Raw genomic sequence first — 12820 nt, 5'->3', positions numbered from 1 at the left:
TTCCTGAGGCGAGGGTGGCTCCTGTGTCACACCTGGGTGTGGGGGAGTGGGGTGGTTCAGGGAGCTGGGGCTCAGGCAGCCCAGCAGGACCTCTGCCCCCTTCCACCTGCCTCAGATGCAGAGTCTGTACGCTTTTGATGAGGAGGAGACAGAGATGAGGAACCAAGTTGTGGAAGACCTGAAGACGGCTCTCCGGACACAGCCCATGAGGTGACCCATTGTGTTTCCTCTTCCTACTTCCTTTGGTGGTTCCCTTCCCTTGGTGGTTCCCCTCAATTTCCTGAAGCTTCATCCAATGCTCTGCTCCCAACTCAGTCCCCTTACAGGCTCCACCCCTGGGCATCGCCTAGAGTTCCTCCCACTCAGCTGTACTTGCAACCTCCCACTCTTCCTCCCTCTGAGGAGCTGGGAAGCTGCCAGAGGATGGGCATGTGGGGAGCCAGGGCAAAGAGCATGTGAATGTGGCATAAACCTTAGGTCCTGAAGAGCTATCTGAGCAGAAACTTAGGGCAGGTGCTTTTTTGTCTTGGAAAAACAGAATGGGACATAGGGTGGTGGCCTTATGGACAAGGTGTAGAAGAAAGAGCTCTGCGCATGAGTGCCCCAACCTAGGGGGAGATGCGGTGTCTGTGGACAAGAATCCGCCATGTAGAGGAGGTGTGATACAGCCCAGGAAAAGGGAATGATTTCTCAAATGCTAAGAAGAAGGACCCTTTCCCTTTCCAGGACCACACTGTGTAAAGGTCCAAAGTGGGCAAAGAGCCATAGATTCTCTTTGTGCCTGGGAGCTGGCTTGCACCTGCTTGTGGGAGCTGACTGTTAAATTTTCAGCAGTTTTGCAAGCTGTTTGTTAAACGTAACTATAGTTAGAATATAACATATAAACTTACAACTAAATAAATAATGTCAAAAACAAAAGTAATTAAGTACTTGAAACTTATTACTCTGTAATTACCCAGAGATCTTACTACAGTTTAGTTTTATGTATGCTCTTTACTCTTGTATATACTCTTGAGTTTATACCCATTGTATAAGCATGGTTCTGGAAATACTGTTGACCCTGAACAAGGCAGGTATTAGGGGCGCTGACTCCCACACAGTCAAAAATCCACATATAACTTTTGACTCTCACCAAACTCAACTACTAACAGTCTACCATTGACCAGCAGCCTTACCAATAACATAAACAGTTGATCAACACATATTTATAAGTTATATGTATTATATACAGTATTCTTATAATAAGGTAAGCTAGAGAGAAGAAAATATTAAGAAAATCTTAAGGAAAATACATTTATAGTATTGTACTGTGTTTGTTGAAAAAAATTCCCATAGAAGTGGACCTATACTGTTCAAACCCGTGTTATTCAAGGGCCAACAGTACAATAAACATCTCTTGGAAGGCAGGCATCTCTTTCCAACTTCCCAACTCCACATTCAAAGATGTCACATAGATATCTTTGAAATCAGCTATGTTAGCAGTATTTATACCATGGAAATTGGAAAACACTACAATCGGGCCTTTCTTCCTTTCTTCAGAGAGCCAGGTGTTAAATGTTTACCAGTGGGTCTGCCTGAGTGAGTGAGTGAGTGAGTGAGTGAGTGAGTGAATGAGTGAGTGGTCTGGGCTGAGCTTCCTACTTCCGGAGCCTGAAACTAAAGCCTCAGGAGAATGGGAATGCCTTAATCTTTCTGGCTGCTCAGGTGTGGGTGGGAGGCTGGTATGGGAAGGGGACGCAGGAAGGATGAGGACATGGGGAAGGAGAGGGGTTGAGAGAAGGCTTCCAGGTTTGTCTTCCACTTCAATTTATTTTTCTTTCCTTTAATAAAATTCTGATTAAGTTACACACAGTCATGGTGGAAATTCCGTGGTATACAGAAAACATATAATAGAAACAAATATACCCATTTTAACAACTTATTTTGAGAGTATATTCTATTTTGTAGGCATATCTATATAATAATATGGAAGTACAACAAATACACTTGGGATCAAACATATTAATTAGATAAAACGTCTCCCTCAGTTCCATTTATGACCTTTCCTTAGATCATTATTCTTCCACTAAATCAAGTGTTCAAAGCCTCTTGTGTATGTGTGCGTGTGCACACGTGTGCCATGAATGGCTCTGGCACTGGATGAAACCTAATGACTGCTTATCAGAATGATGTTTTTAAATAATAAAGTAGATAAAAATAGATAAGATTAAAAATAAACCTATTAAATGGAAACACAGTTAACCAAATATTAAACATTTGTGAGGTAGCAATATATGTGCTGCTTTATGCCTTCAAGAGCAAGAACTAGCAGCTACCATAATTTCGAAGTGCTGATACTTATAACAATTATAATTTGATATGAAAATAGCCGATTTCTTTGAGTGACAAAGTCACAGATTCTGATAATACCACAGTGTATTGCCTACATTCATCAGCAAAGGAAATGGTACCTTTCAGGTAGAGGTTACCAAAAATAAAAGTCTAACTTTTTTTTTTTCTCCATCCAAGTTTATAGACCCCTGCATGTTAGCCATAGACCCCTTAGGAGGACACAGACTCCAGGTTAAGAACCCCTGAACTAAATGGTTTTTAATGCTTTCTGTTACGGTTCAAGATAACTTAGCTATTTTCTTAAGGATCTCTTGAAGAGCACCTTTCTTAGCCTCGGTCCTGTGACTCAGTGACTCTGATGCATCCCCCACCTGCCCCCATCTGGAAGTCCTCTTTGTCTTCTGACTGTATTTGTGTTAATTCCCATCCTCACTGGAGATGAATTTTCAGGTTTAACAGCCATGATAATTACAGTGATAATTACTACGGTCATTCCCTTCCCGTATACCCCATCGTAGCTATGCAACTGTCAGTTAATGACCTGCAAATTCATGGTATTTAAGGTGCAAATAAGGCATGAGTCTGCTGTGAGGGTGATAGGATTTCAGTGCTTTAGGAAAACTCTATAAATGAACCAAGTGGCTACTGTAGGTAGGACACTGTGGTTGCAGGTAACAGGGTAACTACTGGCAAATGTTACAGAATAATATGCAAATTCAGGATATCGGTTGTGCTGATGGCTCTGGCCTGGACAGGTTTGTGACACGCTTCATTGAACTGGAGGGTTTGACTTGTCTGCTGAATTTCCTCCGGAGCATGGATCACGCTACTTGTGAAAGTCGCATCCACACCTCCCTCATCGGTTGCATCAAGGCTCTGATGAACAACTCCCAGGGGAGGGCACATGTGCTGGCGCAGCCGGAGGCCATCAGCACCATTGCACAGAGCCTGCGCACAGAGAACAGCAAGACCAAGGTGGCTGTGCTGGAGATCCTGGGTGCTGTGTGCTTGGTGCCCGGAGGCCACAAGAAGGTGCTTCAGGCCATGCTACACTACCAGGTGTATGCAGCTGAGCGGACACGCTTTCAGGTGAGGGCCCTAGTGGGGGCTTCCTTAGAAAGACTTAAGGGCCCTTAGTAGATACAGGTTTGGCTGAGAAAATGGACTCCTCACTGGACTGTGGGTTCTTTGAGGCTGGACTATTGGTCTGTGGCTCTACATCTCTGAGCCCCGTGCCTGGCTAATCATAAGGGCTCATCAAAGTTGAACCGAATGCAGTTGCAGGGGCTAAGATTTTAGGTCCTCTGCCTGGGCCAGTGCTTACTGTGGGCACCCCAGGAAGAGTGCTAGAAGCTCATGCCATGCTTTTTTCTTCTCCCTGGCCTGCCCCAGAAAACTAATGAGATAGTAAGTATAAAGTGTCTTATGTAGACTAAGTATCAACAGATCTGAAATGTCACTGTAGTACAAACTCCATGGTTTATCTACCAGTATAGGCTATTTGTTTATTCTGTCATCAAACATTTTTAAGCACCTACTTTGTGCAGAAATTGGGCCCTGACCTTTTGCAGAAGATGCCGAAGATGTAAAAGGCAGTGTCCGTGCTGTCACGAAGCTGGGAAGGAAGATTTATGAACCATAAACAGCTAGAGCTGTAAACAGCTGTAAAGTGCCAAGGCAGCACTTCGGCACTGCCCCCACAATATAAACTAAGCCACGGAGGTGAGTAGAGAGGAGGCAAGGCAGAACTGAGACAGAGGTATGGAGAGGCAAAGGATGGTTCTTGGAAAAGCTGAGCTTTTGGGAAAGTCCGAGGTAAGCTGGATAGATGGGGTAGAGAGAGTGTAGGGGATATGCTAGGCAGCTAGAATGGCGGGGGCGCACATGCAGAGGCAGGACTTGTAAGATCCTGAGCCTGCCTTTCCTCTTCGGTTCTGCCTTTCCATCCAGACACTGCTGAATGAGCTAGACCGAAGTTTGGGCCGGTACCGGGATGAAGTGAATCTGAAAACAGCCATCATGTCCTTCATCAACGCTGTCCTCAATGCTGGAGCTGGAGAGGTGAGGCATCTCTTGCCCTTACTGTTTGTGGACTTTCTGGATCCCGGGGTAGTATGTGCAAGTGCCTCCTGGAGAAGTGGCAGAGAAAAGGGGCCAAGACCGCTGGTTGGTGTGGTTTCTACTATCAGCATTGTCTTCAGATTATCTTTATCAACTCTTGCCTCCTTCACTTGGAGCTGAGAAAGAATAGCTTGTCATGCACCTTACTGTCATGAGGGGTTCTTGGGGAGATTCTTACATGGGTAACATCATGCATTACGTGTAGTCTGGACAAACCTCAAGCTTGGCTGGCTGATGCTGGCTTCTCATTTATGGAAGGAGGGCAAGTGTTGGCTCTTCTTTCTAGAGCTTTCTAAAGACCTACTTCTGGACTCATTTCCGAGTTGGCTTGTCATGCCCTCTGGCACCTTCTTTTAGGGGGTATGGCTCCTGATTTTCCTTCCTTTGGGGTCAGAATGGGATTCTCAGGCCATAAAAACAGCAATAGTTGAAGAAGACCTTGAAAAGCAGGTGAACTCCCCAAATGCTAAGGGGATCAGATACACCGATCAAAGTCAGTTTGTTGAAGGACAAAAAGGGGCAATTTAATGATCTCTACTTTTCCCTCTTTTTTGCTAGCATGCTTTTCTTGCATCCAGTCCTGATGAGCTGAGTTAGGTGAGGTGGGTTGGGGGAATAATCTGTCCCTAAGATGCTGATATCACCTTGGTCAATACTAGCTATTATGACTAACATTTGTTCTGATTAGTTGGTGACCATACTTCGTTAGGTAATTTTTAATGAATATCACCCCTGTAGGTAAGTAGTATCATTCCCATTTTAAAGATGAGGAAACTAAGGCTCTCCCAAAGTGACAAAACTAGTGAGTGTCAGAGCAGGGATTTAAACCAAGATTTATCTGATGTCAAAGTTTATATTCTACATCACTGTACAGTGATGCTCTTTGATGCCAAAGGCTGAGAAAGTTGGTAAGAGACTTACAGAAGTGAAGCAGGAAAGCTAATGGGAGTAAATAACAAGGTCAAAGGTGTCTCCTCCCGCCCTTTCTTGAAACTCTGGGACTAGAAGTAGTTCCAGATGGGTTGTTGCAGGTGGTGTGGAATGATGACTGGAGTAGTGATGAGGGGGCCACTGGGGACTTTTGTGGAAGAGACACAAGCTGATGAGTCTGTTCCTCCCTTGGGGACCCCCAGGATAATCTGGAGTTCCGCCTACATCTACGGTACGAGTTCCTGATGCTGGGAATCCAGCCTGTGATTGACAAACTCCGGCAGCACGAGAATGCCATCCTGGACAAGTAAGGCTCAGCCACCTGTCCCCACTGCAGATGTATGGGAACAGTACCTCAGTTGGGGATGATCAGGACTTTCAAGGAGGCTGACCTTCCCACTGGAGACCACCTGCCATACCCAGTATCAATGCAGAATCAGCTCTGTGGTGGGGGGCGGGGGGAGGAGGTGGACAGCAATCCCACCTCCTTGTCCCAGATCCTACCTGTGTCCCTGCCTCCTCTCTTTGCTGACCCTCTTCCTCAGCTCTGATGTTATAGGCAGGTGAACCCAGTAGTCCTCAACCATGGCAGTACCTCCCTCCCAGGGGGCATTTGGAAACGTGGGGGTGTTCTTTGGTTTTAAGACTGGCTGGTTGGGAGATGCTAACTGGTATTGGCTGTTGGAAACCAGGAGTGCTAAACATCCTGTAGAGCACTCCTGCTTAGCAAGGAAATGCCCCAGCCCAAATAAAAGTCCAGATAAAGGTCCTTGTTGATGAAAGGGTGCAATTAAATTCCTGTATGTTCCCAGTGAACTCTGTCCCCTCTGGTTCTGTCCCATTGATATAGACTATTTTGTTGTCCTGGGTCTTAAGGGAAACAGGATAGATCCTTTTGAATTGGAGTTAGGGAGTGGTTGAGGTAGAAAATGAGAGAGTTTGGCTTTGAGAGCTCATGGGGACAGTATGAGAACACTGGTGATGGCAGGGCAGTGGTCCTTGACTAGGGGCAATTTTACTCCCAGAGGACATTTGGCTATGCCTGGAGACATTTTTGAAGGTGAGGGCTGCTACTGGCGTCTAGGGGGTAGAGATCAGAAATGCTGTTGAACCTTCTACATCTCACAAATAAGCTTCCCACAACCAAGGGTAATCTAGCCACAGATGTCAATAGTGTCCAAACTGAGCAAGATTGATCCTAGGGTAATGGGACCCTGGGCTGGCCTCCCTGAGGAAGGGACATGGGATTCTATTAAAGAGGAGAGTGTTGGCCTACAGAAAGGTGGCTTCTGTCTGGTTTTTCCTTGTCCTCACTGAATGAAGCTTTCAGATTTACTTGGTTGGGGGCTCAATGGGACTTAACCCTCAACCACGAATGTCATGGAGGTAATATCTAGTCTCTCTATCCCCCCATCCTATCTAGGCATTTAGACTTCTTCGAGATGGTCCGGAATGAGGATGACTTGGAACTAGCCAGGAGGTTTGACATGGTGAGGAGCCTGAAGGGATGGGGTGACTGCAGGGTGGGGGGTCCCAGATGACCCCACAAGCATCTTCTCTGGATCCTGTGCTGTGATAGGTCCAGTGTTGGCTGGCTTCCCTGGTGAGTGGCCCCCATGGCTAAGTCCTACTTCTGGAGCCCAGCAGTGTGTTGGCTCTGTGGGGCCTCACCTGGTAGGGCATCTCCCCTGCTGGGAGATCGCAATCCCCAAAGGAAAGAGAGCCAGTTCCTACGCATGATTAGTCTCAAATGCCTCTCCTGGGCTTTTCTCCCTGCCTTCCAGCAACTTCCCTGAGTCACCTTTCCCCATCACTAACCAGATCATGCTTCACCAACCAAACTGACTTTTTATTTAGGCCTCAGTAATCCTGAAAATACACAGTTTGGCTGCTTAAATAATGTATTAGAAAAGCTCTCCCCAAATAGAAACCTACTTCTGGTGGTGCTGCAGTCACCAGGCCCCATCCCGTTATATTGTCACAAAAGCCCTGATTCACAGATAAGCAGACTGAGATTAGCTTGCCTGCTGCCACACAGTGAGAGAGTAGATCTTGGATCTGAACCCCAGTTGTATGCAGCTATTCTACATGGTTCTTGAGTTGTGTATGCCCATTTCTCTTAGTTTAACTAATAGTTCTCAGCCAGGAGTGACTTTGCTCCCTCCTCCCCCTGTGGACATTGGCAACGTCTGGAGACATTTTTCGTTATCGCGACTGGTGTGAGGTGGATGCCACTGGCATTTGATAGGTTTTGGCCAAGAATGTTGCAGAACAGCCTACAGGGAACAGGACAGCTCCCTACAACAAAGAATGATCCAGTTCAAGATGCCAATAGTGCTGACGTTGAGAAATCCTGCTTCATATAATTAGGACATCTTCCTCCTTTTCTCTGAATCTCTCTCTCTCTCTCTTTAATATTTATTTATTTTTGAGAAAGAGAGAGAGAGAGAGAGCAGGAGTGAGCAGAGAGAGAGGGAGACACAGAATCTGAAGCAGGCTCCAGGCTCTGAGCTGTCAGCACAGAGTCTGACACAGGGCTCGAACTCACAAACCATGAGATCGTGACCTGAGCCAAAGTGGGACACTTAACCAACTGAGACACCCAGGTACCCCAGTCCCTCGATTTTTTTTAAGTTTATTTATTTTTGAGAGAGGGGAGCGGGGTGGGGGGACAATCCCAAGTAGGCTCCATGCTACCAGCACAGAGTCTGACAGGGGGCTTGAACCCATGAACCGTGAGATCATGACTTGAGCCAAAATCAAGAGTTGGACACCTGAGCCACCCAGGCACCTCTCTATGCGTCTCTTTTTAAGCCTAGGCCAGAAGCAGGAGAAGGAGCATTGTCCTGGGGAATGGGGTGCAGTGGATAGAAGCAGGGTTTTCTCCCCTCTTCTGCTGCTTGCCCCCTCCCCATTCACTGTTCCCTCCACTCCCTCAGGTCCACATCGACACCAAGAGTGCTTCTCAAATGTTCGAGCTGATCCACAAGAAGCTAAAGCACACGGAGGCCTATCCCTGCTTGCTGTCTGTCCTGCACCACTGCCTGCAGATGCCCTGTGAGTAGCCCACACTTGCCACTTCCTCAGCCGGCCTGAGCCTTGGCCGGAGATAGGTTGAGACAGGGTGTCAGGACCTCCTTGGCTTGGTGAGTCTGCCTGGGTCTCCCTCCGCACATGCCCCTGGGAGGCTTGGCCACAGGACTCAGGCCCTTTCTCTTGCCTCCCTCTTTGAGGTCAGGACATCCTCTGTCACCCAGGGGAGATGCTGGGGTCTTGGCCCTGAGCAATGCTAACGTCCTGGTCTAGCAAGCAGTAGCTTGATCGTTGCAAAATCAAATAGCTCTGGCTGTTAGCTAATGGCAGGTGAGCGGTCAGTCCTTTTGGGGAGCTCCAAAAAAGAAGTTTTGTGGTTGGGGGAGTAACACAGATGTACACTGAGCATGCCTGTTTTCAGGGTTTTATCAGCTCCTCCATCTAGGCATTGTGAGCTCCACTTTATCACACTTGTCCCTGCTTCTCTTTACAAATATCAAATGTCAGCATCTAAGCTTAGCAGATGCTAAGCTCTTAAGATCCAGGGGTGCACAGTGACTTAATAAATCACACACAATCACTAATAGCCACCCCAGCATGAAATTTGAAATGAGCTATAACTGTACCATTTGGTATTTAAGCTCTTCACAAAATTGAATATTTGGAAGGCTAGCATGGCCAAACTTCATGATCTAGGCTGACTCTCCAGTGCTGATGATGCTGGCATTGGTATTCATGGTGATGGTGGCAATAACTACAGCTTACTATGTGCTACCTCTGGGCCATGTGTGATGCGAGGTTCTCTGGCACAGTGTCTCTAAGCCTCAAAATGATTTAAGGAGTGTACATTATTATATCCGATCCACGGTGTATGAACTTGAGGCTGGGTGAGTCTGTACATATGACAGAATTTTTGTTTCTTTGGGGTCATGGCTTTAGATGAAACATGTTCTACTTCTCTGAGCCAGTGACCTGGCTTTACCCTGCTTTCCTGGGTGAAAGACCAATATAAAACTATACCACTTTGCAATTCCTGTGGCAGTGAAGTGATGGAAAGGAAAATGGCCACAGTGGCCTAGACCAGGGAGCTATCCATTGTCCAAAGCTCAGTCGAGAGATCTTTGTGGAAGACATAGGAAGTCCCTGAGAAACCCAACTTCTCACGAGTTTTTGTGTGTGGTGTTCCATGGGCAATGCAGGGGGTCTCTTTTGCCTCCAAATGGGGCTTTGCAGACATGACCTTCTAACTCGTAAGCTTGTGGTTTGACTTTGAGGTCAGGATCATGCTGGTTGATCTCCCTTGGTGGTCAGTTGAGACAAAGTACTTGGGCTCAAGAACTGAGGAAGAGAGGCTTGTGGCTAGCGCATGAAAAGAAAGGCCATGTCCCACCAGATCATGACGACAGGGGATGGGAGTGGGGCCCTGTGAGATCAGGCACCACGTGCAAGCCTTTGCCTTCATAGTTCCGGGTCACCTTCACCAAGAAATCTGCCTGGATTCCATTAGCACTGTTCCAACCCACTCTGTCTCTCAGTGCATGCCTGTAATTAGTTTCCATTCATCTTTCACTGTAGAACAACAGCACAGATAATCCTAAAACCTTTTCTTTTTTTAAATTTCCCTGGAGACTTCATTATTTAGCAGGTAATATTTTGGAGCAGATTTACTTTCTGAAAGGTGCTTTTTTTAGATAATGTAAAAGGCAATTTGCATTCCCAAGGCATAGGCTACTCAGGGTACCTACAGGGAAGGAAGGCAGCCAGGTAGCACTTCAGGGAGTAGAAAAATATGTCTAGAGCATTGACACTTTTATAGTCAGTTGCAGATCATCAAGAAACGACCAGATTTGTGAGTCTCCATCATCAGCATCAGCAGCATCAGTGCCTCCCCCATCAGACTGGGAGCTTGCCAAGGGAGGGAGAGGGCATGCCTCACCAGCCCGGGCCCAGGCAGTGACTCTGGGGCCTGGCCTCAGGGGAGCTCCCAGGCTCAGTAAAGATATGACGCCTATTGTTCCTCAGACAAGCGGAATGGTGGCTACTTCCAGCAGTGGCAGCTCCTGGACCGCATCCTTCAGCAGATTGTACTCCAGGATGAGAGGGGTGTGGACCCTGACCTGGCTCCCTTGGAGAACTTCAACGTCAAGAACATCGTCAACATGTGAGCAGTGACCAGCTCCTACCTGTCTTCCTCCTCCTTCCCCATCTCTTTCCTGCTTGGAGTCTCACCAGTGAAACCTCTACTCCCTCTCTCAAACCACATACCTCCAAATGCTCCTTAAGCAGCATTGTCCAACAGAACTCTCTGAGATAATGGAAATGTTCTATATCTGCACTGTCCAAACATGGCCACTGAGCACTTGCCATGTGGATAGTGTGGCTGAGGAACTGAATTAAAATTTTTATTTCACTTTAATTAAATTCAGATAGCCATATGACATGGTTAGACTATCACATTGAATAGCACAGATTTATAAGGGGTGTGCTCGACTTTTAATGATCCATTGCATGGAGTGGATAGAGGAAGAATTTAAACATATCAACTATGGGGCGCCTGGGTGGCTCAGTCAGTTAAGCGTCCAGCTTCGGCTCAGGTCATGATCTCATGGCTTGTGGGTTTGAATCCCACGTTGGGCTCTGCGCTGACAGCGTGGAGCTTGAAGCCTGCCTCAGATTCTGTGTCTTCTTCTCTGCTTGCCCATCCCCCACTTGTACTCTGTGTCTGTCTCTGTCTTTCAAAAATTAATAAACATTAAAAATGTTTAATAAACAACCATATTAACTATGGTCTATGGGCTAACTCCAATCCTCCTGCTTCCTTCAGTATGACCCATGAGCTAAGAATGGTTTTTACATTTTAAAAGAGTTTTTAAAAACAAACAAGAATATGTGACAGAGACTGTACCTGGTATACAAAACCTAAAATATTTATTCTGATCCTTTAGAGAAAGTTTGCTGACCACTAAGAGCATGGCAATTTAACTAAGGCTATTGGACAAGAATGTCAGAGCCTAAGGTCATCTGGCTTATCTTTGGCGCTGTGTATAGATAAACACAGAGAACCAAGTTTAAAGTCACATCAATTAATAACAGATGTGACGTTAACACAGTTTTTTAATTTTAAACTTTTACTTTCTTTTTTCAAGTGTTTATTTTAATTTCCAGTTAACCTGCAGTGTAATATTCGTTTCAGGTGTGCAATGTAGTGATTCAACACTTCCATACATCACCTGGTGCTTCTCATGACAGGTGAGACAGGTGAGGAGTGACAGGTGCACTCCTTAATCCCCATCACCTGTTTCACACATTCGCCCACCCATCTCCCCTCTGGTAACCATCAGTTTGTACTCTATAGTTAAGAGTCTCTCTTAACTCTCTGTTTTACCTTTTGCTCATTTGCTTTGTTTTTTAAATTTCATATATGAGTGAAATCATCTGGTATTTGTCTTTCTCTGACTTATTTCCTTAGCATGATACTGTCTACCTCCATCCATGTCATTGCAAATGGGAAGATTTCATTCATTTTATGGCTAAGTTGTACAATGGAATATGTGTGTGCATACATATACGTATATATCTCACATCTTTATCCGTTCATCAATCGATGGACCTGGGCTGCTTCTATATCTTGGCTACTGTAGATAATGCTGCTGTAAATGAAAGTCTGAGCCAGTTGCCCTTTAAAGAGATAAACCGGCTCTCAAGGATTCATTATATCACATTCCAAGGCCAGGTGGAAAATGATTTTTGAACTATTCGTGCTACTGTTTTCTTTTGTACAAGTAGTTGGATATTGATGTGGTTAATCCTACCTGGTATGCTGGACAAATGCAACTAGCAAAGTAATCAAAATGTAGCTTTATTCTTATTTTTGTTTTTGTTTTCTATTAATTCTTTACACTATTTAGTGGGGGAAGCTTTTCCTCTGCCAGAGGATGAAAATGCCTCAGCTCCAACAAAGTTTTTGCTTCTTCTTGGGCAGTAGAAGTCCTAAGATCATTTTAAGCCACCAATATAGTCTCCAATCTGCACCTAGAAGAACTGGTCCCAGATGTGAAGAACCATGTGAATTCTAGATTTGATTTAGCCTTTAGCCTTAAACCTCTCTCTTCCTCTCTCTTCCTTCCAGCTGGGGCTGGAAGCTGCAGTGGAAAGGATATGTGTGATGATTGACTTTCTTTCTCTGTTTCTCTTCTAATAACCCTTTCCACACACCACTTTTCTGTTAGCTAACTAGTTTCTAACCCCTATAAGGCAGTGTGGGGGCAGGAAGCAGAAAGGCACAAGGTCTTTCTTGATCAGGTAACTAAGTGAACAGGCTTTCTATTCTCTGGCCTTAGAACATGGGTAAAGACATGAATTATTTCTGGATCTTCTACTTCTTTGCTGCATGCCTCTCACTATA

At 45.6% G+C, this 12820-nt stretch overlaps 1 protein-coding gene across 6 annotated transcripts in view; it reads left to right on the top strand.

Annotated features, from left to right (window-relative positions):
- The window catches only part of DAAM2 (dishevelled associated activator of morphogenesis 2), a 118432-nt gene that overhangs the window by 74414 nt on the left and 31198 nt on the right, over positions 1-12820 (top strand). For all 6 annotated transcript variants that reach the window (XM_053222849.1, XM_027057818.2, XM_027057816.2 and 3 more), the window contains 7 exons: positions 116-210; positions 3087-3420; positions 4282-4392; positions 5586-5689; positions 6806-6872; positions 8322-8439; positions 10438-10576. In XM_053222849.1, the coding sequence (XP_053078824.1) occupies positions 116-210; positions 3087-3420; positions 4282-4392; positions 5586-5689; positions 6806-6872; positions 8322-8439; positions 10438-10576 (968 nt within the window). The remainder of the gene's footprint in view (positions 1-115; positions 211-3086; positions 3421-4281; positions 4393-5585; positions 5690-6805; positions 6873-8321; positions 8440-10437; positions 10577-12820) is intronic.

The sequence above is a fragment of the Acinonyx jubatus genome, chromosome B2 (genome assembly GCF_027475565.1).
Source record: "Acinonyx jubatus isolate Ajub_Pintada_27869175 chromosome B2, VMU_Ajub_asm_v1.0, whole genome shotgun sequence".
Lineage (NCBI taxonomy): Eukaryota > Metazoa > Chordata > Mammalia > Carnivora > Felidae > Acinonyx > Acinonyx jubatus.
The sequence above is the reverse complement of the archived record's forward strand: the minus strand, read 5'-3'. Positions and strand labels throughout refer to the sequence as shown.